The sequence below is a fragment of the Gnatocerus cornutus genome, chromosome 6, assembly GCF_029298725.1.
Source record: "Gnatocerus cornutus isolate USDA-ARS CGAHR chromosome 6, icGnaCorn1.1, whole genome shotgun sequence".
Lineage (NCBI taxonomy): Eukaryota > Metazoa > Arthropoda > Insecta > Coleoptera > Tenebrionidae > Gnatocerus > Gnatocerus cornutus.
The window spans coordinates 4,779,973-4,803,925 of record NC_142238.1 but is presented as its reverse complement, the minus strand read 5'-3'; the positions used below and the strand labels follow the sequence as shown (position 1 = coordinate 4,803,925).

The following is a 23,953-nucleotide window of genomic DNA, read 5'->3' as shown; positions in this document are numbered from 1 at the left end:
AAAGGGACGAAGTTTTCAAGATTTTCGTGTTGAACATATCAAATTAGAAAATTGTTTTGAGAAGTTTGTTGGTGTTTAATGGGACCCTTTACAAGTCGGGGTACCCTGTGTTAAGTCCGTCTCTGTGCATCCAATGTAATGAAAATAGCACTGAAAATAATGTCTCACGTTGATATTATTTGTCTCAAACCTCTAAAATCGAAGGACACTCTATATTCACACGTGCCTAGCAAAGTTAAGAAAAGTGGTTAGAATGTGATCATTAAAAATAAACATTTTTTTTTAAATTCCCCATTTCCGCGATGTCGTTCCCAGATTAGCGTAAGCAAAGTTAAACCCCAATTTGAAAACGTCCTGTTATTCCCCGTTATCGCCTGCAGTGTTCGATTTCGCTGCAGCTCTCGATGGGCAATTCCTGTGTTGAAAATAATTGGGTAAATCGCAGCGAAAATAGTGGCAATCTGACGCTTAAAGCCCAAAGATCGTCGGATTATAATATCAGTCTCTATTTAGGGTAACTCGTTTTCGCGTTCGAGTTCAAACCGGTAAAGTGATTCCGCTACCGCATCACCGGATATACACGGTCGTCATGGCAACTGCACCGGAATCCTCGACATCTGAGCATCGCCCAGGATTAAACAATCCTTAAACAACAGAGAGAGACGCACGTTAACTTACAGTTTTCCACTTTTCACAGAAATTTGACGGTAACATGCGGTGAGAGTACAATGCTGTCGGAAATTTAATTTTCGCTACAACTACTCACGTTTATGACGCAAACTCGCGCGGCAAAAAATTGCATTAACACTGTTTTAATCGCGTTCGCTTTTTTCAGGGGATGATAATGAAATGCATTCGTTTTGGTGGAGCGGTTGCGTATTTTTGGCCGGAAGTTTTGCCCGGTCCACTTCAATAATTTAAGCGCCCTGTCATTTGTATTGGATACGTAATCAAATATACATCGATTATGGTGTTTTATTCGGTGATTCACCAGAGTGGGGTTGGTGGTGATTTATTTGGATTTGACGCCCACGCTGGACCTTCTTAAAATCATATTAATATTCGACGACACTTTCCGTTATTGCCAAACGGAACAAGACTTGGTTCGCAAGGTACGTATTATTTCTTGGGGAAAATCAGCAAAGTGTTATTGCTTGGAGTCCTTAAAGGATAAAGTCACATCTTTATAAATAGTCTACGTGAGGAGATTTTGAAATGAAATGCTGATCAACATCTTAATGAGAACTTTTGAGCAGAGATAATCCTGCCTGATTATTTCCAATAAAGATTATTAATTTATTATAAACCAACAATAATGGTAGATTTTAGTTCCTTGGTTGCACCAGAAACTTTTCTGGGTTGTCCTCAGCAACATCCAAAGTAGCTCCAGCAGAGGCCTCTTCACCTCCATGGATCGTCAAGTACAGCCCATTTGCAGCATTAGCAATGGTACCATCAGAGTTAACGTACCATTTCTGGAAATCAGAAGAGTAATCTCTGGCACTTTCAATGACTCTGTTGGGAGAGGAAGTTCTATCAATATCCAGGGCTTTCCTGAAATAAAATGTGACTAAATTGTACTCCTAATTAAACATAATTTTTTCTTATACCATGTCTTCAAGTTAACGATGTAGTAAACTCCAGGAGGTCCAGCACATTCAAATTTCCATAATTGAGAGTTGTACCCATTGAAAAATCCAAGCGAAACTTGTGGAGTCTCGACATCTATAACCAATTGCTTCGCTCTGTCTGAAATGACGTAGACTTTGTCCAAAAGGCAGAAGCCGTCACCGGGAAGAAAGTTGGCCGCGAGGACGACCGCAATAATTGCAAGAAAACTAAGAACTGAAGCATTAAAAAGAAAAAAGTCAAATTGTAGTGCTTAGCGCATTTTGGGTGAAGTTGTCAGTTGGAAGCGAAATTTATTTCTGAATTTTGAGGATTTTTGCTGGGTATTTATAAGGGACGGAAATTAAAATTTCAAAATTTATCGGAAACACTTTAATTTAAAAAAACAGACACAAAAGAGCGATTAGATTACCAACCAAGTAAAAGCAAAATCAAGTTTTTGGATCAAAATCATAAAAGATAGATAACGATCAAAGTAGAAAACCCGCAAAACGGAAAAAGAGTTTTTATACTAGAAAACGTCTGGGCAAAATAAATTACAGTAACAATGGAACATCGATTTTGCATTATTTCTATCAAGTGAGTTTAAAATTCTATAAACTTTGCGGTTTAGGAATCATCAAGATTACTTATAAATGGATAAATAAAGATCAAACGATCATGTTAAAAAATCTGAGAATGCATCCTACAAAAGATTCAGCAACTTAGAATCTAAAAAGAAGAAGAAATTCCAAAAGGATAGGACAAACATACTGACAAATATACTTGATACTGACAAAAATAACACAGCGCAACAGTCCTTTTTTTTCCAAAGATGTAAAAAGGGTTTCTGGATATACAGGGCGTTTTGATTACGAAACAGTGATCGGTTTTTCAAGATCAGGTTTAGTTTTCAAAAAAATAGCAACTTTAATGTCAAATTACAGGCTAAACCAGCTGTAAAAAAATACTGTATTTTTTAAGTTTTTTTTTGAAAAAGTCCTCAAATTTATTTAAAATTGATATTACTCTACAAACAATGCCATTCAATGTTATAGCAACATTGCTTAGAAGATTGCAGTGACAATTGTCAAAAATGCAAAAATTGGTTTCAAGAAACATGTAAAATTTTATGATTTGACTAAACACCGGAAAAACCGGAAAAGATCGATGAAAATCTTATATTTACACTTAAATTGATTAAATTGGACAGTCAGACTTTTGATTATCTTTTCTTGTTGCCAAAATCGTTTCTTCAAAATGTGGAAAAATAATTAAAAACCAAAAAACTAGAGCTGATATGATAAATCTGTCGACGGATTCTTTACACAATAAGGTCTAAATTATAAAGAACCGATGAGACTTCTTCGGAAAAAATAGAAATGTTAAATTTGGTTGGACTGAATCATCAGAAGCAGATTGTGAAGATGAAGCACAAATAATGAGAAATACCAAGAAGGCTTCAGGGCAGGAAGATCAATGGCAGCAACAAAATCAGAGTTTGCACATTTTCTTAATCAACTTTAAACAAGCGATTCGATTATCCGCCAAAAATATGTATGTGAAGCGATAGAGAAACTAGGTATTCCAAAAAAAAAAAATTCTACTCGTAAAAATGACACTAAAAGACACAAAAAGCAAAGTTATGATAGAAGAGAATACACAATAAAAGTAAGATATGTCACCAGCAAAATATGAACTAAAGATAAAATCCAGGTGTCCCAAAACGCTCGTACTTCCTTTTAATGGGAAATTCTCTATTATAATCTGAGTTGATTGTCGTATCGAATAATGTTCAGGCATCTAGCATCTAAGTTACAGGCATTTAATGTTGACCATTGCAAGTAACTTAGCAACAGAATGGTGTCTAGAGGCTTTGATGGGCCTGAATGGTTGTAACTCAAAAACTGTAAGGACCTGGACATTGTAAGATTTGGGACACCTGTATATGGAAATGGAAAAAAAACGAGAACTACTCAAACTAAAAACGGAAAAGAAATAATAGATTATTGAAAAAGTAGGTGAGTTTGTGTACCTAAGTAAGTAAGTAAGTAAATTGAAAATAGGATACTAAAGGGAAGTAGAGCAGCGGGACTACTAACATCCCTTGCTACAGGCTAAAATCGTATCGCCAGCAGTCGTTCCAGAAAATAAGAGCACAAAAACTGAGTCACAAAAAATATCTGGAAGAAGGAACTGGTAGGAAAAGAAAAATGTGGTTAGACAAGTTTTGGAATCATCATGCCTGTTTCATTTCATTAAAGAGTTTTAATTATAAACGAAAAGAATAAATGGGAACATTAGTTTCTTGGCTGTACCAAGAACTTCTGACTGTTGTCATCAGACAGTTCCAGAGTAGCTCCAGCAACTGGAGTTCCATCATGGATCGTCAAGAACAACTTATTTCCACCATTGGCAATGGTACCATCAGAGTTAATATACCATTTCTGGTAATCTGAATTGTAGTCTCTGGCACTTTCAATGAGCTTATTAGGAGAGGCGTTCCTATCAATGTCTAGAGCTTTCCTGCAATGACGCGTGACTAACAAAATTACACATGTTTTTTCTTATACCATGTGTTCATGTTAACGATGTAGTAAACTCCAGGAGGTCCAGCACATTCAAATTTCCACAACTGAGAGTTATAGCCGTCAGCAAATCCCAAGGAAACTTCAGGGGTTTCCACATCGATGGCGAAACCTTGGACATTGTCTCTGATCATGTAGACCTTGTCCAAGAGGCACAAGCTGTCACCAGGGAGAAAGTTGGCCGCTAGGACGACCGCAAAAATAGCAAGAAAACTAAGACCCAAAACCTTAGGAAAGAAAAAAAAGTCGAATTTTAGAGCTTACCGCATTTTGGATCAAGTTTATAGTTGTAGGCGAAATTTCTTTCTAAATGTCGAGGCTCTTTGCTGGGTATTTATAAGGAAAGGAAATAAAAATTTTCAATTTTATCAGATATGTGTTTTTACTTTAAAAAACAAACATAAAAAATCGATTTAATGGTTATCGAAATTAAAGCAAAGTCAAGTTTTCGGATCAAGATCACAAAAGATTGATAAGGATCAAAGAAAAACACCGCAAATTAAAAAAGATTCGATTCTACAAATCAGGTGTGCAAATATATTTCAATAACAACATTATCTCCAACAGGTGAGAATCTCAAGGAGAAGAAAATGACAAAATCATTTATGGGTCATCTCTAGGCTTTCAAAACCAAAAATTTTAACATTTTTTTTGTCTTATAACTGCATTAGCAAAAATCAAGATTAAAAAAAAACGGATAATTGATTAAAAATTAGTATATTATAACACAAGTTTATAAGCAAGCGTCAGCGGAGTGCTTTTAACGTCGTAAGTGTTTTAAAGGCGCTTATAAACGAGTGTTATACGCTATTTTTTATTATACCTATCCATTTACAATCCTTGAAAAATGTGAATTTACACAATAAAATTATCAAAGGTTGTTTGTGAATCGTTTTCGTAGAGACGGTTAGCAATTGTTTGTTTACGTTGTTAAGCACATTTTTTCACGTTTGTAAAAATCCGTTCAGAAAATGAGTGAAGATATTAAAAGGCTAGCAGCACATGCAGAACTGCGATTAATTCTGAATCTACCCGACGCTTTCCGACGAACTCCATACGATTATGGCAAACAGTGGTATGAGCATCGATGAGTTGAAACGTCAGGTGGGATGAAAATCTTCGAGTGTGGCTAGTGGCTATATTGAGGAATCCACTTCAAACAAAATAATTGTTTCCAAACGCATTGCTGGTGTTCTGAACACATCGGTTGCTAAATCAACTGCTGTGGACGTCCAACAGAAGAATGAAAATGAAAAACCTTTTACTGGTTATGAATTAGAAGCAACAAACAACAGTCACCAGCTTAAAACGGCGGACTTTGAAATTTCAAACAATAGTAATTGTAATTTTCATGTTTATTTATATTATAAAATTGGTCCTGACATTTCACTATTTCTTGTTACCCAGACAACTTTAAAGCTTTAGTGTTTTTTTCTAACACTAATATGTTATACTGTTTCTATGGTGTATAAGAACTCACCCTTTATATTGCTCTTAAAATACGCTTTTTTTATAAAGTACGTCGTCAATGGCAACGTATCTTATAGAGTTATAAAATACGATTCAAAAATTCACTTTATTCATTTTGCTTACATTTTTCATAAAAGTTAAAAGTACAGTAATTGAAATTTTGACCGACGTTGTTAGAACTACCACATTTCTCCCGTAACATCGTTCATGTGTTTTCAGCTTCTTCTGCAAATATTTCATTCCCAGTTGCTCTTGTAATAGCCGTTTCATTCTTAAACTCTCTTCCAGCATATTCTTCTACTTCGACTACTTCATTCCCAATGGCGCTCGTAGTATTAGATGTTCCATTCCCAAAAACTTGTCTAGCTATCTTTAATCTTTCTCCCAGCGACTCTTCAATATAAGATTCTGCTACTTTTGCAGATTCCCATCCTCCATGTCTCTTCAAGAACGTAATATCTCCCCCTACATTGTAAATTTTATTATATGTTCTGAATAATAAACTGACTACTCACCAGCATTAACAAAAAGAGTCGCCGAAGTGCGGCGAAAACAATGCCCAGTGTAACTCGATGGATTTTCTAGTTTAAGATATGTTGCGATTTTCTTAGGAATTGCCCCAAAGGTGTTGATTCCCACACAATGGCAGCTGCACTTTCCCTTATTGTAATGTAAGAAAAATCTTGTAGGTGATTTTCTTGGGCGCAATACAATATAACGTCTATACAATTCGATGGGATTAACCCCAAAACCTTCACTAACAATGGTGAATCGTCGTTCCTTATGGGTTTTAGAATCCGGAATAATGACATTTGTTGTGTCACCACAATCATGTACGTCACTGAATTTCATAGCGGCCAATTCGGCTTTTCTACAGGCTCCAGCAACTCCGAAGATCAGTGCAACATGAAAAATTTCATAAAATTGATGTCTAAGTATAATTTATTCCTTACTTTGACAAATAAATATTCCCCTTCATCCGCTTGTTGTAAAAATGTTCTAATTTCCTCTTGTGTCAAGACCTTGGACTTTTTACTGCGATAACCAACATTTAAATTTTTTAAGAAAGGAATAACAGCAACAAACTTGTCAATTTGTATGTTGTCTTTGGCTTTTAGTGTATTGAGCATGGAATACTCTGGCCACAATGAGGCTGGTGACAACTTTTGCGACTAAAAAGTAAATGTGTTAGTTTTTCAAAAATGTTCCATTTCTATTTACGCACTTACCCTCATATCCAGGAATGTCAAAATGACATCTTCCGTTACTTCCGTGATGCCATTCTTATTTTTCCAGTCATGAAATGAATGATACACTTTCTCGTAGGCGGGTTTTGATTTTGCAGGTAACAAATTGCCCCGTAATTCCTTACCTTTTTCCTTCATTTTTTGAGGAACACTCGCACATTTTAACCGATGCAAATTGTTTTTTTCACAATTTGTTTACTGTTACTATAGGAAACCTACCACCGCACCCTTTACCCACCACACTTTTTTGACACATTTTGCTACAACTAAGAATTTTTTAATCAAAGAAGATTTTTCATAAAACAAGCATTTGTGTTAGAAAAAATCTTGAAGACAACTCGTGTTTTATAGTTAAAAAATCTCGTTCTATAAAATCCTCGCTCGCTCCGTTCGCTCGGATTTTAACTACGAACTCGATTTTTAATCTCTATAAAACACTAGTTGTCTTAATAGCTATAAAGACCCCTTTTTGCACGCTTTTGCGTGTTTTAATTGAGGATTATGATGTAGGTATAATAAAAAAACTTTTTTTTACACTTTTTGAATACTTCAAAATTAGTAAATACGACTTCAGTGTACTTTTAATCAATCTCCCAAACAGAAGCGGTTCTGTTAGAGACCACTGAGGGAAATCGTCTTTCTTGCTGCTCCAGATTTTCCGAAATCAATACGATACTATTTTTCGATTCGAGTTCCTCTCGTCAACTCGTTGGCCATAAATATTTACGTCATAATTTCCAAGAGTGTCGGTAAGAAATTGCTTCGAGCGGCCCTTTTCTCGCTTGGCCTCCCTGTTAATGCTCCATTATCCGGGCGCCTCGGCGTCGATTCGGCGTCGAGTGACGTCGTTTCAAGTCTAACCACGTGTCCCATATTTCATCATCACCCCGCCTGTCAACGCTCGCACTCCCGATGAGATCCGAATTCGGCCGACCCAAAAGGGATAATGGAGGATAATAAATAAAAAAATATCCTTCTTTTCCCTGTGTTGGCCAGATTGACTTCGGTTGCCGGGCAACAGCCAGGCACCGATCGATATGCGGAAGATTTCCTCAGTCGCGGTGGCTGTGACTGGAACAAAGCAGCGCATCACTGAACTTCGATACACAAGTTTTCAACTTTCCCTGAACTTCCCTAATAACTCCTCAAAATTTCCCAAGACAAACAGGCGGGGAATTTCCACGTTTTTGCCACGCCGGACAGGGAGAGATTTCTTTTTAAAAAATCCGAGGGATAGTCTAAACTAAAAGTAATTTTCTTTTTTGAGGGGCGCTTTTATTAATTTCCACCCTAGAATTTTCGAAACACGGCAAAAACTGACGATGAATTATTCAAACTTCAGGGCGAAAGCTCTCCGTGCGCACTCTCAGATGATTAAAGCTCCATTTTCAAAACTTCCCAACTTGCGTTGGACAAAAAGAGCTCTTCCAGGATCGAACCACTTGCTGCGTCCTCCGACCGGAACAAAGAAAACTATCAAACTTGTTTATTGCTAATCAGTCGATCTGCTCTTTAAATTTGTTGAGATTACAAATGAAAACTTCCGTGACGTTGTAGTAATGTGTTTCTACAGTCCAATTAACTTCACTGGAGTATGAACTGGAGTTATCGAGACTTGTAGATTGGAAACTTGAATTATTGCCGCTGCGGAAAGAAAATATTTTGATGCAATGAGATAAAAGGAACTACAGAACTAATTGCTGTTTTTTTAAGTGTGAAGCTAGTCTAGTCATTCTGCAACAAAATATCTCTCCAGCATCTTTAAACCCAATTTATTACCACCTAGATTCCGCTCAAACATCCCGTAATAAAATCGATCCATCATCAAGGCATATTGACAGCAGTTAAAGTGCCAACCTCAAGAACTCTTCTCCGTGCATTGTGGCTGTTTGTTCGCGCATTCTCCTCCCAATAAAACGTTAATGAATTAACAAAGTAACTTTTCGTCAGGAAACATATGCGATTGTTCCACTCAATATTCACGGCAATGAAGAACATTCCGGCCGAGGTTTACCAACAATAATTCAAATGGGTTTATTATAATTTTACTCAAGTCGTCGGTTCGTGGAATAGAATATTCATAGAGGCTGTTGTGGGTACAACGCAAATTTTTTGCGTGAAAAAGTGAACAGAGCGTGGATTTTTTTCGTTCTTCAGACAATGACGTGCATGGAATTGATGTGTTAGTGAAGATTGCACTTTCGTGCAATTTAACGCTCCATAAAAGCGTCAAAACAATTTATAGGATGAATTTTACAATGTGTTGTGTATTAAAGTTATGTTAGTAGTTGACACGATGCATTAAAATTTAATTAACATTGTTTAGACTATTGTCAAATCGGTGGCAAACGGAGACAAAATTTCCATATGAAATTTGAAGATTTCACGTGCTGATACCGCATTCAAATAACCAAAAAAGTATATTAGTGAGTCAAGGTAAAGCGGCAGACTTGTAAGTTATTTATACCCACGTTTTATTATTATGTTCACGCGCACTTGCATTAATCTAAATCGATACCTATTGGTGTACCACGCAATGTTAAACAAACAAAGGTTCCTTTTAAATCCAGTAGGCGGAAAATTTTAATATAGGGCTATTACGCAAACTCTCGTTTTCAAGTTTCAGAACTCCAAGTATACAATTGGCCGGGATGAATCATTTTCTAGATATTTCAATACTCCTAAAAATACGAATTGTTTATAGTTGCCACGTATTAATAGTTTTGTCCATTAAACTGTGTAAATATTACTTAAGCTCACTGTAAATTAAAAACAACCGGCGACCTTAACACATTTTACCCAAATTGCGAGGCGCCTAGGTTTCACGACGCTGAAAATATCATTTTCAGTGACTCCTTCAACAATCTAAACTTTGAATTATGCAGAGTCTTTCTCCAAGATTGATATCCGACATGCAACTGTGAGAAATTTTCCACAACTTGTAAATACAAAACGGTTTCAATCAAATCCGTTGCTAAATTTAGATTTCGATGTGGAACAGTTAAATGGGAATCTTCGGTGTTTTCGCACAATAAAAAAATTAAATGCCATTGTTTCTTTGCTCAAGGTTTTTCTTTAGACGGTTTGAAAACTTAGTTTTTATTTTTGGCATTAGGCCTCGTAAAAATTTAATTGGCAACGTGTAAATTTTTGCAAAAACGTGTCGACAATGCGGGTTCGCATCATCGTCGTTTCTGCAATTTGTTCGCTAGCAACAAGAACCACGTACCAGCAGTTCAAGATCCAGTTTTTATTAATTTGCGATATGTGGCTAATACCGCGTCTGAATAATTGGCTTTATGCTGATGTTGTTTGAGGCACGACCTTCTCATTCTCCGTCTTGGAGCCATTTAGCCCGAGCATTTTAAAATTCTTTGTTTTGCTGTCTGTAACACTTTTTTGTGTCGTCTCCCTCACCACCTATCCATGTGTGTTCCGAATATTAAAGTCCGGGGCAAAAAACTCATACGAGCTTTTGTTTTTTCAATTTATTTAGTGATCAAGCAGAAGGTTTCACTTTTATTGTTTGATTACTGTTATTTTGTTAAACGTGGCACGAAGCTGGGCGGTTTCGTAAAAAGATACCTCCGATCGAGTTGTGATATTCAGTCGATATTTGTAGGCTGTACTGTAAGCTCTTTTTGCCGGCTTGCTCCTTTTTGCGTCCTTCGCTATATAATGCAGTTTCTAAGGCGGTGCTTCTAACAAAGAGCTCTCTGATGGACGACTCTGTCAATCCGGTGTGCGTGTGTTAATACCCGTTAACACGCGATGCACCTTCCTTAATATTTTATACAAACTGGAAATCCCACTCGTCGATAAAACTCTAATTCAATTACTGTATCTAATAACCTGTTTGTTCTTAAGGAGACTAGTTCGGATTCCGATTATTTTTTTCACGACAAACCAACACGTGTGGACCCAACCTGACGAAAGGAAGTTGAGATAGAAAACGCTTTTATGGAATCTGAAAGAACCGCGGAAAAAGCTCGCAATGAAAGGCAAACTACTTGCAGATTGAGATCGGAGCTAAATTACAATCCTTATAACGTTATTTCTTCCAAGGAGCACATTCTTAAATAGACCAAGCCACTTGCTATCATTACCATCAATACGAATTTTTTACCGAAATCAAAGCTCAAGGAGATCGTTTTGCTTGTACTAAAAAAGTCCTGTCGAATTGCCGAATTTTTTAATAAACAATAAAATTAAGTAACTGGGAGTTAGATTTTTAGAAGAAAATAAATAATTCATGGAACTGCAAGACTGTTTTGTGCTCAATTAACGCTGAATCCAAAAGGTATTAAGCGCACCTTTTGCCTAGAAATAAAATATTGAAAATCGCCCCAAAAAAAATTTTTAAACATAGATTTTAGTCCATATCTCGCTTATTTTTTCAGACAAACTGGCATTATTGGAGCTCATTTTACGCAAAATTTCATGCAGATTCCAAATCCGTGTTCAAAATTCAAATCCGTCAACAAATAACTGACTTATGGCCATTTAAAGTTTCGGATAGTTATTTTCTTTTATCAAATTTTTGAAGTTAAATATCTCCGAAACTGTCTCAAATTCGATGGTCAATTTTTTTTTTGATGAATCTTTTTTTTTAATTTTTGTTCTGTGGCTACCACTCGTAAATTGTTTGATCTGAGACTTGGTCAGTTAGATTTCGAGCTGCTCTTTCGACTGATGTAAAACTCAAAAGTATTAAACGTCATTTTCACCTCGTAAAAAAATATTGAAAATCACCCTAAGACCTATTCAAAACAGTTTTCGGTCAATAACTTGGTTATTTGTGAAGCACACTCAAGCTATTTGTGCTCGTTTAACAGAAAACTTCATGCAGTAGAATTGAAATCTGGATCAGTTTTTAACGTACATTAAGAAACAACTCAGTTATGACCGTGTGAAGTTTTGGGTTGTCGCCAAAGGGAAAATTTTTTGAAGTTTTGAAGCGGTGGCCAATATCTTGGAAACTACTACAGATATTAAGAAACTCTCTTCGCCATCGATTTATCCAAAGTCGAAAATTTGATTTTGTTAGAAGAAATTTCATGACTAAAACTATGGCAAACTTCTGAGATCAATATCTCGCTTTTTTTGGAACAAATTTGTGTTATTATAGCTCATAAAGTTTCGGATAGTTGATTTCCATTTTTCAAATTTTTAAAGATAAATATTTCCGAAACTACGACAAATATTAAGATACGGTTTGCGCCATCGTTTTTTTCGAATCATTTTCCTTTAGAATTCGCCCTTAATTACCCAAGATTTGATGGTCGATTTTTTGTCAAAAAAAATTATTTTTTTTTGTTTTTTGTCAGATCGATCTCAAATTTGGTTAGTTGATAGATTTCGAGCTGCTCTTTCCATTGATTCAAAGGTATTAAACGTCGTTTTCGGCTCGAAAAAACTAAAAAACCTTTTCAAAACAGTTTTCGTTCAATCTCAATCTCAATCTCGGTTATTTCTGAAGCAAACTCAAGTTATTTGTGCTCATTTAACGCAAAACATCACGCAGAATCCAAATCCGGGCTAATTTGGAATTATGGTAGTTTGAATTTTTGGGTTGTTGCCAGAGGGCCAAATTTTTGAAGGTTCTAAACCATCAGTGCTCAATATTTCGGAAACTACGACAGATTGAAAGAAACGGTTTTTGCCATCGGTTTTCTCGCGATTTTCTAACTAAAAAATCGTTTTGAGATTTTCCGAAAGTCAAAATTTCAATTTTTTTTGAAAAATGCACGGTTAAAACTATGTTAAACTTCTGCGCCCGATAGCTCGCTTATTCTTGGAGCAAACTTGCGTTATTATAGCTCATTTTATACAGAATTTCGCGCAGATTCCAAATCGACGTACGATAACAATTAACTGAGTTATGACCGAATAAAGTTTCGGCGCCAGAATTTTCATTCTTGTTGTTTTTCGAATTCGACTTTTTCAATAAACAATCAAGTTGATTACCTTATGAGAGTAAGACTTTGAGAATTTTTACCAAGAAAATGAATAATTCACACAACTTCGTTGCACGCCAGTTCCTGAATATTCTAGAACACTTGTCGTGAAAGTGTTGGAAGTCTCCATCATCGACATAAACTTTAATGGAAATTAAAGTAATCAATGTGTTAATTGTCGTACACATTCTGTCTGATTCGTAGTTAATGTACCGTCTTTGCTCTATGACACGTGTGCCAGGTAAAAATGTAATTTAAGAGACAATTTGTCGCATTAGTTTTCATTAATTAGCTTTCACTGTATGTATGTCAATCTGTATTTGAAGTCGTAATAACTGTACATGCATGCGTTTACAAATGTAGGGATTTCTCCGTGGAGAAACTGCCAAGTTTCGGGAAAACGAGCCAAAAGCAACTTGTTCCTTGAAACTAGTCTCACTTTTCCTATCGTCTAGACAAATGTTTAAAAATCATTTAGCAAATTTATTAATTAACATGAATGCTAATTAAAGTCAAGAATAATACCACATTAAATATTCATATTTATGATTCGCTGAACTTGTTGCTAAAGAAAGTGAATGTGAAGATGCGATTCTAGGTAACGATGAACACAACTCGTCATTTTTATTTGAAACGACATTAATTAATAATGAGGCGGTCACCGCATTTGTCTCGTTTTTTCACGTCTCTCACCTACTTACCTACATCGCATTTTCATGCAAAATAATTAGAAACTTAACGACGATGCGGGTATCGGCGAATAATTATAAGCAAAAGTCGCCCCCCTTTGTCACGCTTTTCAACGAGCGGTGTCTTCCAAGGATGCATCTGCCTGAAATATAAAATAAGATAACGATATCGTTATTTATTTATTTTTAAGCAAGACTGTACAGATGGGTATGCACCTGTGTCCTGTGTGCGCTGTACACCTCCAGATCCACAGTTTGCTAAAATAACTGCGAATTAGCTTATTGCTAACAGGTGGTTTTTGGGAACACATGCTGACGCGTTCGAAATTCGACTTGTCAAAGGTCGTTGGTTGGTTGAAAATATTAATAAATATCGACAACCGTTTTGGGCTCGGTCGGTAATTACGGCCTTCGTTTTGTTGTGGGGAAGTTTATTGTGAAGAAATCAAGTAGAGCAACAATCGTCTGAATTAATAAAAGAGCTTTGTGTGCGACTTTGCTCCTAATCTATACCATCAACAATCTGATCGAGACGAGGGTGAGCAGGTACGTTAAAAACGGAAGTTGGGCTAGGTAAAACTTAGAAAAATGACGAACGCGGCCCAACGTTCCATCAATTATAACATGTGGGTCGTAATGAGTGTCTTAATTGCCACCAATTGATTGAATTATCTCAATAAATTGTCCGACTCGTCATCGTAATCTTTCAACGATTATTTGCAATTGTAATGAAATCGAATTGAAGCAACAAGAGAGGTAAACATATTAGTGAATGATTACGGACCGAAGGGAGCAGCTGCAAGTGTAAAAGGCTGCAGATGCAAATCAAACACGCGGGGTTCACTAATTGTCTTCCGAAAGGGGCGATAAAACGGTTATAAACTTTACCGATTAAATGAACTTTCGGGGCGTGGCGAGATTAAAGAAATTTGATGACATATTTGGCACGTCGACGGGTGATGAACCTTGAAATACTCTCAGATTTCTTATCAAGCTCAACCTTGTTGTTTTCCTGGTCTCACGCAAGCCAATACCAATATCATTGTCAGCAAACAAACAATAGTATGTAATTTAAAAAGACCATTAAAACGGCTGTTCCAAATGTGAGAAAACTCGATGGGAACGCCAGCTTTTTAGAATAATGGTGTTTTCGGAAAACGATACTTATAAGAGAATTACACCTGAAATGGGAGCAGTTTGTTACCACAGGATCGTCGCACACCGCATGTCGATATTTCCTGTTGAACGTCTTCGCGGGTCTTTGACCATCACCTTACAATAAACGGCACGGGCCAAAGAGAATAAAGCAACTCTGGAACCGTGACTTGTTAACGATAATGTAAATGTGTAAATCATAAGCGGAATGCGAGAAAAATCGGCTTTGTTTCAGGGGCCTTGGGGGACCAAGGCAAGGGTAAGATAACCATTACACCGCCGCGCCGTGGCAGACAACTTATTGGTCTAGTGACCAGCGCACTTCTTCAGGTCTATTTAAACTCTTTGAATTTATTTTCGCCATCGTCACTGTTTTTTTCCTTCGAGCCAAGTGCCCCGCGTCTGCACTAAGTGTTTAAATTTAATTCTAAAAATGCTCGCCCCTTTCATGAGTTCTGGTAACTGACGGTAATAAACTAATAAATAACGCGTCTAATAATACCAATGTTCAAATACAGCTTCCTTCCTTGTGTAAAATTAGACAGCGATTGAAGTAGAAGGGGCGCGACAGAAGGGCGAAGCCGTGAGCAATCACACAGAAGCGAGACGAGATCAGATCAGCGCTAATAATACACCCCCATACCACGCGCTAAATACAAACTCGTTTGAACTCTGGACGAGGATTAATATATGGGGTGGTTCGACAAGGATATATTTAGACAAACTGAGGTTATTTTTACCGTGTCCGGACATCCAGTCGGATTTTTTCGATTTACGACCGCTTTTTGTACCTTGGCATTTCATTATTAGATGCGTAGAAGTAAGGACACCCACATTTTGACAATTTTTTCTGACTCATGGTGCCCACGCGCCGGGCATTTTTCGAAATCACGAATCCGGGCATGATGTAGGGGCATATTAACAATACTCAATTAAAATATCGCCCTCTCATCCCTTTGTAATGATATTTCAATGAAAATCCATGAGGGTGCTCACGTGACCCGTGACGTAACATCAAGACCGTCCGAATTACATTGTGTGTAATAACCAACAACAAACTATAAACAGAATTAGTGCATTATCCGCCATTCCGTAAATTTCCCAAAAGCACAATCAATCGTAATAATTTGGCGGTGCCAGTTGACGCCGATAAACTGCGAAACTCGATTGATTTTATAATAAATAACGGACATTTTGGCCGACCGCAACAGCCAGACGAGATATATAAAGGCTTATTTCCGACAAATAAAATAAAACAATCGCTAGCTAAATGTAATCGAAGAATAGAACGGAACAAAAGCAGTCTGGCTTCGTGTAATCAACTCAGATATTGGGGGATTCACTTAGCAGGGGTTGGCAGTGCTGAGGGAAACCTGCGACTATTGTCTCACATATGGGCTCCCTTCATTTGCCAACAACTGAAGCAAGACTCATGTCGGGATATCGGTATCGATTATTATTGTTTGCTTATTGTGAAATTTGCCGGGGTCGACGCCAAACAAATAAAATACGCTCATTTACGGGGATTTTACGGAGGACTGTGTCAAGGCCGGGGCGCCGGAAAATCCAGGCCAAAGGAAAACTAAACTCAGTTTCTTGCTTGTAAAACCACTGATATCTAATACCAGCGAAGGTGCTTGAAAAGAGGTTCATTTAGTTTTGATTTCTTTATCAGAAGTAAACCACAGGGTGATTTTTTCCAGTATTAATCAAATCAAAGGGGTCAGGTCATTTCTTACACCAAACGAATTTGCACATGATAAAAGTTCTTGATATGTTTAATGAATCAATAATGAAAACGGCTAAAACTTCTTCTGACAGTCGCAATCCGTCAAATCAAGAATGAAAATTAAATTTGACAGATGACAGTTACCTTGGAGGCATTGGCGTATCATGTAGTAACATTTCGCCATTTAAAAAAATTATTTTTATTGTGCAATAATAATAAGCTTCAAATAATGTTCTTCGTCTGTTTTGAGTGTTCATTCATGACGCAAAAGCAAATGACACTTATTCGGTGTTTTCTGATACCGACACACAAATAATTAAATTATGCCCCCTGACGCCATTTGATTCTACGCATGTATCAAGCCTTAAATCAGTGCTAACCCACCTTTGATTAATATTAAAAAGAACCATTCTGTATTTTAAATATTAAAATGTTTGTAATGACGGACTACAATTTTTACACTCAATTACGCAATTACTTTAATTTAAAAGTTATAAATTTGCAGACTTTACTATTTTTAACACAATAATTATCTTGACCAAATTATACAAAGTTTTAGGACAGAAAAGTACAATTTAAAATTTTTTTAGCTAAAATTTTCTAGATTTGTGCATTAAACTTATCTTGTAATAATAAAGTAAAAATTGGAAGTTTTGTTAACTTTGGCTTGGTTATAAGTTTGCACTAAATTACCTAAGTTTTGAACAAAAAAGAATAAGTTACGACATTTTCACATTTAACGAATCAAAAATTTTAATTTTTTTTTCATTAAATTGTATCTCTTGTGTTTTTAGGGCTATTGAGGTCAAATTTAGAAATTTGAAAGAAAACATTAACTTGCTTATTACAATCATGTACAAAATTTTAGAACTACAAAGAACAGATCAAACATTTTCACTTTTAGGATAAATCTAATTTTTTTTTCAATTCTCACAGAAAAATCCGAAATTCTTCTAGTTTTAATGTTATAAAAACCAAATTTTTAGATTTCCCGTCTTTGAAACGTCGATTATTACAACATTTTAGGACAAAAAAGAGCAATTTGAAAAATTCTGATAATTTTATTTTTTTATTTGAAGAAAAAGAACAACTTCCAAAAATCTAGTTTTTTATTTAAAAACAAAAATTTTCAAAATTCCACATTAGTTTTCGCTACTCTTAGTTATATGTATAGTATGCGTGCCAAAAACAGTAAGACCTTTGAATTTCGCGTTTTCTGGTTCCCTCTAAAAGTCAAAATTTTTGAAATTGTTATTTTTTGATCCACAATTTGTAAGTTGATGCAGTTATTGACCGAATGTAAGTCTGTAAATTCTCCAAATTTCACTTAATTAATAAAAAGAGTTTGATAATAAAAAAAATTGACAATGAAAATCCAAAAATTAGTCTTTTTTCAAAAAATTTTGAAATCAATAAGCGTGTCAAGGATAGTAGGTAAAATTCAGATAACACTAAAATATCTGATAATAATCTCTAAAACCTATTTTTCAAAAATCGTTAGAATTTCGAAAAAATCGATAAGCACTATAAGGTCAAGTGTAAAGTCAAAAAAAATATCTATGATAGATTTCCACATACAGGGTGTCCCAGAACTCCGCCCCAGAGAGCAAGGGAGAGTGCCGACAGCAATACAGATGGTAAATTTCAAAACAAAAATTGACTAAGTTTAAAAGTATTCGAGAACTGATAAAAAGTTAACAACCAATCCCAAAAGCTTATTCGAGAAGTGGAGTAAATGGCCATCCCAATTTCCTAGGCAACGAGAGTCTAATGCTTAACTGACCAGTGGATGATAGTATGTGTCCATAGTTACCAATTTTCAAATTCTGTTCGGCTTCGGGATTGGCTACAGTTTTTTTGTCTTATCTCGGTTATTTTTTGAGTTAAAAAATAAAGGTTTCAAAATTTTGGTTCGGAATTGTTGCCTCCATAAGCCCTTTCTCTCTGGGGCGCGAGTTCTGGGACACCTGTTGTATTATAGATGGCTGAAAAAAATTTAGATTCTAGATTCAAAAACTTAGAATTTTAGATTTCCAGATTGACAAGTTTTATGAGTTCTAATTTTCTCTATTGTGTAACATAAAAATTTATTTTATTACTTTTACTTAAATATTCAAAAATTTTTAGTGTTTGGGTAATTAAATGCTAAATATCCGACTAGTTTATCGTTCAAACGAGTTTTTTCGCCATCTACCGATAGACCTAGAAAATAAAAACATCTTCTTAATAGACGATATTTTAAAATTTTCCAAAAGGTTCTCTCAGTATTTTGACACAAAACCTAATAATTCGTCCGTTTAAAATCTCATACATTCAACATACATACTTGGCTCTCCAGCACCGCCCCTGACAGATGTGATACATGTAATATAATAAGTGGTAAAGCGGGCTAAAGTTAGGGACAAAGACCGCTCTGGTCTCCGGCATTAAAAAACCTCCTAATAAAACGTCGAGAATCATGAAACTGAAACTTCCTCTGTCCGTCATCCCAAATCTGCACCTTGGTCCTTATTGATTCTCCTTGATCGTTCCTCCGCATCAACCCCTTTACCGACCTATACTAAAAATCAATGCAATGTTTGCTAGGTTAGGGTGAACGATCTCTGCATTTTTTCCTCGCGAAATTCGCCATCCAACCACCCCGCAAGTTTATGGAAATAAGCGCGGTAATTGTAGGAGAGTCGCCGTCAAAGAAGGTCATGCTCTGGTAATTTATATGGGGATCGGCGTAAAATAGAGCCGTTGTTTTAACGCAAAAGAAGAAACACTGTTACACACATAAAATACACCCTATTTCAAAGTCATTCCCACGGATGGGTTTCAATTCAATAGTGGTGTGTTCTCACGGAGCAGGATGTGACACGCGGGGAGAGGAGCAGCGGACCAGTGCGGTGGTAAAGGGTACCGGAAGGAAACACTACCGCAAAGTACCATCGATGACCGGCTAATGTGTGAACTAATCATTTCTTCCCAATTGATACATGTTTTTTGCCCCTATTTAATACTTAACTTGCCGCCCACGACTACATTAATTACTGACTAGTCGCTAATTGGAGAGTTTTTCCATCTTGACGAGTCTGTGACATGTTGGGCAAACAATGGCGTGGCCGTTAGGGGGTGAGTTTACTGCCGAACTGGTCAACCCCCATTCATGCATAGTTTTTTTACGTCTATTGTATGGAAGACTGTTCATTGACTTGCTTAGGGGAAATATAATCAATACTGCCATTTTTCATGCTCCGGAAGTCACAAAAATTTATTATGTAATTGGTACAACATTTGTGGCGTAACCTGTTACACAGCAAATAAAAAATCCTTTTAATTTATTATCGAGCTCTCGGCTGAAAAACTCCCATCGCATGTTCTGCCCGCGGAGCCTCCAATATCCTCCGCATTCAGCGAGCGAACGAGCGTTGACATCGAGTGTCGGCGCAACAGTAGTCGACGTGGTGAAAGAACCACTCCGACGAGGCTTCGTGCGCACGCAACAGACGTAGCGAATGAACGAGCGACCGCTGTTGTGTGCGTATCGAACAAAGGTCGTAGTTTCCATCGAAAAACTCGCGTTTTATCGAAAAAATGAACACGAGATCGTTCATCGCCGAAGTTAAACAGCGAAGAGCGTTGTGGGACCAATCCAGCAGACATTACCACAACAAGAGAGCGTTGGGCGATGGCTGGCGCGAAATAGCCAGCATGTTTGACGTGGAAGGTATGTTAACTGTGATACGAGGGTACTCAGAAAAGTCGCTTAGTTATTACAGCCAAACAGAAATGGAAGAATCTGCGCGATACTTTCCGGATCGAACTGAAGAAGACTAAAAGGTACAACTTGAGCTCGGCGGATCCTCATCCAAGTCTGTGGGCGTACTACGAGGATATGTACTTCCTGAAGGATATTCTCAGGACGAGGACTTTGAAGGATTTTCCAGACGCACCACCGACGGATGTCACTGAAGCTTGTATTGAAAAAGTCAAAGTGGAGGAGGATGCGGAAATGACGTTCTCTCCTGCGCCTTTGCTGGAGGACGATGGAGAACACAAATCCAACATTCGAATTGAAAATGTTACTTCTTTGCAGGCGCAGAGTAACGACGCGGATACCACCATCAAAAAGGTTTGGCTGAAGGATGAAAGGGACGAGGAGGATCAGGATGATGACCTGTTGTTCTTCCGGAGTTTGCTGCCGTTTGTTAAGAAGCTCGACCAGGATAAGAGATTGTTGTTCCGGATGAATGTACAGCAGATGTTGTACAATCAGTTGTACAGTAATAATTAGTTTTAGATTTTTGAGATTTCTTATAAATTTTGTTAATAAAATTATTTAGTAAAATTTTTGATTCGTTTTTTAATCACCGCTGAAACTGAAAAACGTAGAAACATGTTCAATTTAATTGCCTTTCCAAGATAATCTTGGATAATTCTGGAACTATGAGAGTTTTACGGGCACCACTACCAATTTATCCGCTATGAATCGAAGCATTATTGTACAAGCATTTAATCATCTATGATTACATAAGTGCATAAAATTAGTGTTCACTCCGACCTTGGACCGTCGTTTTATTTACTTAAAAGACCTTTGTTTTTACCCATTCGTGGCATGTAATTTAATTAATTAATTATAATGCTTAATTACTTATCGTATTAAGATGAGATATGCGGTGATTACTTATTGATTTTAATTCGACAATCAGTAATTCAATACATGTCGCCACTAATGTGAATGAATATTCATAAGCTGATTAACGTTTAATTTACAAGAATTTGTTTCTACAAAGTGTTACATTCCTAATTTAACTGTGATTTTTCCAGTCTCATCATGACAGTTATGTGTAACAGCCTTTAATAGTAGGTGCTAAGTGAAGTGACAAATAAGGAACAAAAGTCAATAGTTTGCCCCCATTACCGCGACGAAAAAAGGCAATTTCAACAATATTTATTACCGATCAATGAACAACGCACTTTCATAGGTGTAGCCACTTCTTAACATAACTGCTTCTTGGTTGGAAATGCGTTTGACCTTTGACAAAAATATTAATAGCGGATGCAAGACGCGACCATATTTGATAGTGCTTCTTGCGAATTTTTATTTATCGGCTCGGATATTGTCAGTTTTAATTGGGATTTTGTTTACTATCTCGTTATTTACGGACACCTGACATAATCAAATTATAATTAATGAGTAATTGTTGGGCACGTGTACCATAAACATCGCAAATATCGTCGCAACCTGACACGTGATGACAATTTTTATACCAGAGGACAAGGTTAAATCTTATTCAAACGTTGTAATGCATGACAATGTCGATCGTATGTCATTTATTATTACTTGTTCTTATTGCGTGCAAATTAGGGTCTGTATTTCGCCAAGTGCGCGCCAGTTTGTCATTATTAAATGAATTTAAATCGCAATTATCTGCTTTCTACTGCGAACCTTTGTGTTTGCCATCTAGGCCATCGTCCGAATTAATCTGCATAATCGTCTTCCTCTCGGCTCGTTATGCGCCCAAACCGCTCCGGATTAGTCCGGAGCCGTAATCTTAGCGTCCGTCCGAGCGCACAAGCTGTCTACTATTGGTATCTTGCTATCAAACGTTGGGTACGACGATGGTATCGATTAGGGGTAAACCCACGCGAGAGATGTCCCGAGGGTTGGCGTGACCTAACCCCGAGCCCGCCCTTGTACTTCGCTCACCGGCTAATTAAAGGTCACGTGACGCCGCCACCGACTAAACTGCTCACATATTAGAGCCGCCGCCGACGCTCCATGAACAAGTTTATTTGGGAGGATTCCCACTTCTGGAGCAACTTTTGGAGAGTCGAAATGCAAATTTCCTCGCTTCGACCATCAGTGGGTTTAATCACGAAAGAAAAGGTGGCGGAAGTGTGAGTGTGCGGGTGGTGGCGCAAGGAGACGCCAGCGCGGCCGTCGCGGCGCTGCACTGCGTCCGTGATGTTCCTGGCTTGCCACCAATCAGACGCGAATTAATGCGACCTTAATAATATATTTACAGATACAAATTCTTCCTAGGACACCTGTGCTTTCTCCAAGTTCGTGGCATGTATGCTACATTAATTTTAAGTGGTGTAACCTATGACATTCCACGCGAATGTCGTGCCTATTGTTTCTTATAATCTCGGTACTGAAATAGATGGGTTCCTTTTTTTTGGTCGATACAACTTCTTGCCAAGAATGCGTGTTGGGTTTGTGTCAATATCGTGGATTGGTGCTAATGGGCGACTAATTACAACTCATTCACGAAATGCAAACCGCTACGCAAATACACACTTTCCCGCCAAAAAAGATTTTTCTGGCTATTTTCAAGACGAAGAAATTTGTTTCACTTTTTCCACACAGTTAAAAGGCTCCGAAAGTTGATGTTTTCGTAGATCTATTTACTGATATGAATATATTCGCACAGATCTGTCAAAACTGACTTGTGCCAGAATCGATCTAACCAACTCAATTTTACTTTTTTTTTAAACTAGAGCTCATTTCAGTCTAATCTCTTGGGTAAATTTTCGAAAATTCTTAGGTGTAAATCAGGCTTTCAGATTGAATGTTTCGATTTTTGAGGTTAACACGTTGTCAAAATTGAGTGTATCAATACTTCAAATTAAATAATATTAAACCAAAGATTTGTTCCAAAAGAAAGATTTAACCAACTTACGCGCAGGACCATTTGATTCTACGCATGTCAATTGCGTCAAGGTCAAACGTCTTCACTGCCAACTATTACCGATAAAAATTGGTAGGAGTTACTGCCAACTGTACTTTTTAAAGAGTGGACGGATCGTACTATTGACGACAACGAAATGTGTACGGCAAAATTGTCTAGCGTAATTTTCTCTTTAATTCATAGGCGCACTTCTAATTGTCATTTATGACAATTGATGACAGTAGTTAGTTAAAATCGGCTAAACACTGAACTGTTGTCGAAAAACCAAGAGCTGTTGCAAAATTTGATGAAAATCGACCGCTAATAAGAGTGGTCGCTGCTGGTTAGTAAGAGTTGTATAGGCAAAATAAAATGTTTAGAGAAAAATCAAAAAGAACGCCACTGGTCAAAGTCTGATTTACATTATGGAAATTCAGAGAAAAATCCGTGACAACGAAAAAAAAAATCGACTTAGATTTTTGGTAAAACAGAGTATACTTGGCGACCTGAATAAATCGAATTCTCTTTGGGATTGTACTTTGAGGTTTTTTGTTAGTGTCAGATCCATTTGTTTTATTTTAGGTTAACTAAGGAAATGGTTGATAATACTTCATAATATACCTAGAATTTCTTCACTTTTTCTCACACAATATAAAATTCTAGTCGAATTTAAAACTTTAAAATTGAACTTTTGATATTAGAAACGTCAACTGTCTATTTGGTCACCACTCTCGCCAACTGTCACATTTAGAATGTTTTGTTTTCGCCAACCTTAGAAACTTTTATGTTTTGTAAATAGATATTATAGTTCGTACAGTGAGAGTTTGAAGGACAGAAAAGTCACTAAATCT

General features: G+C 36.9%; 4 protein-coding genes across 5 annotated transcripts; 1 reads left to right on the top strand and 3 right to left on the bottom strand.

The window, feature by feature from the left end:
* Positions 1-1,235: 1,235 nt before the first annotated feature.
* LOC148172287 (uncharacterized) lies at positions 1,236-3,411 on the bottom strand. Its single transcript, XM_088039742.1, has 3 exons — positions 3,345-3,411; positions 1,611-1,881; positions 1,236-1,554 (listed from the first exon to the last, which is right to left on the bottom strand). Exons 1-3 carry the CDS (start codon positions 3,409-3,411, stop codon positions 1,326-1,328), a joined length of 567 nt encoding a protein of 188 aa, XP_087895868.1. The 3' UTR covers positions 1,236-1,325.
* Positions 3,412-3,856: 445 nt separating this feature from the next.
* LOC148172286 (uncharacterized) lies at positions 3,857-4,532 on the bottom strand. Its single transcript, XM_088039297.1, has 3 exons — positions 4,461-4,532; positions 4,182-4,409; positions 3,857-4,134 (listed from the first exon to the last, which is right to left on the bottom strand). The coding sequence occupies exons 1-3, from the start codon at positions 4,463-4,465 to the stop codon at positions 3,909-3,911; spliced, it is 459 nt and encodes a 152-aa protein (XP_087895423.1). The 5' UTR covers positions 4,466-4,532; the 3' UTR covers positions 3,857-3,908.
* Positions 4,533-5,871: 1,339 nt separating this feature from the next.
* On the bottom strand, positions 5,872-7,051 carry LOC148172285 (uncharacterized). Its single transcript, XM_088039741.1, has 4 exons — positions 6,896-7,051; positions 6,613-6,838; positions 6,182-6,565; positions 5,872-6,131 (listed from the first exon to the last, which is right to left on the bottom strand). Exons 1-4 carry the CDS (start codon positions 7,049-7,051, stop codon positions 5,872-5,874), a joined length of 1,026 nt encoding a protein of 341 aa, XP_087895867.1.
* A 12,855-nt stretch (positions 7,052-19,906) lies between these two features.
* On the top strand, positions 19,907-20,770 carry LOC148172284 (uncharacterized). Of its 2 annotated transcripts, none has more exons than XM_088039003.1 (2): positions 19,907-20,155; positions 20,208-20,770. In XM_088039003.1, exons 1-2 carry the CDS (start codon positions 20,023-20,025, stop codon positions 20,720-20,722), a joined length of 648 nt encoding a protein of 215 aa, XP_087895129.1. In that variant the 5' UTR covers positions 19,907-20,022; the 3' UTR covers positions 20,723-20,770. The 2 variants fall into 2 exon arrangements, with proteins under 2 accessions (XP_087895129.1, XP_087895128.1); XM_088039002.1 differs by having other exon boundaries at positions 20,199-20,770.
* The last annotated feature ends 3,183 nt before the right edge of the window (positions 20,771-23,953 follow it).

Coding starts and splice junctions, on each gene's coding strand:
- LOC148172286 (XM_088039297.1), bottom strand. Junction 4,135..4,181: donor ATCGTTAACATGAACACATG/GTATAAGAAAAA, acceptor GCGTCATTGCAG/GAAAGCTCTAGACATTGATA.
- LOC148172284 (XM_088039002.1), top strand. CDS start 20,023: ATGAACACGAGATCGTTCATCGCCGAAGTTAAACAGCGAAGAGCGTTG. Junction 20,156..20,198: donor CAGCATGTTTGACGTGGAAG/GTATGTTAACTG, acceptor AAAGTCGCTTAG/TTATTACAGCCAAACAGAAA.
- LOC148172285 (XM_088039741.1), bottom strand. CDS start 7,051: ATGAAGGAAAAAGGTAAGGAATTACGGGGCAATTTGTTACCTGCAAAA. Junction 6,839..6,895: donor TGACATTCCTGGATATGAGG/GTAAGTGCGTAA, acceptor TTTACTTTTTAG/TCGCAAAAGTTGTCACCAGC. Junction 6,566..6,612: donor TTTATTTGTCAAAGTAAGGA/ATAAATTATACT, acceptor TTCATGTTGCAC/TGATCTTCGGAGTTGCTGGA.
- LOC148172287 (XM_088039742.1), bottom strand. CDS start 3,411: ATGCCTGAACATTATTCGATACGACAATCAACTCAGATTATAATAGAG. Junction 1,882..3,344: donor GAATTTCCCATTAAAAGGAA/GTACGAGCGTTT, acceptor AAATGCGCTAAG/CACTACAATTTGACTTTTTT. Junction 1,555..1,610: donor ATCGTTAACTTGAAGACATG/GTATAAGAAAAA, acceptor ATTTTATTTCAG/GAAAGCCCTGGATATTGATA.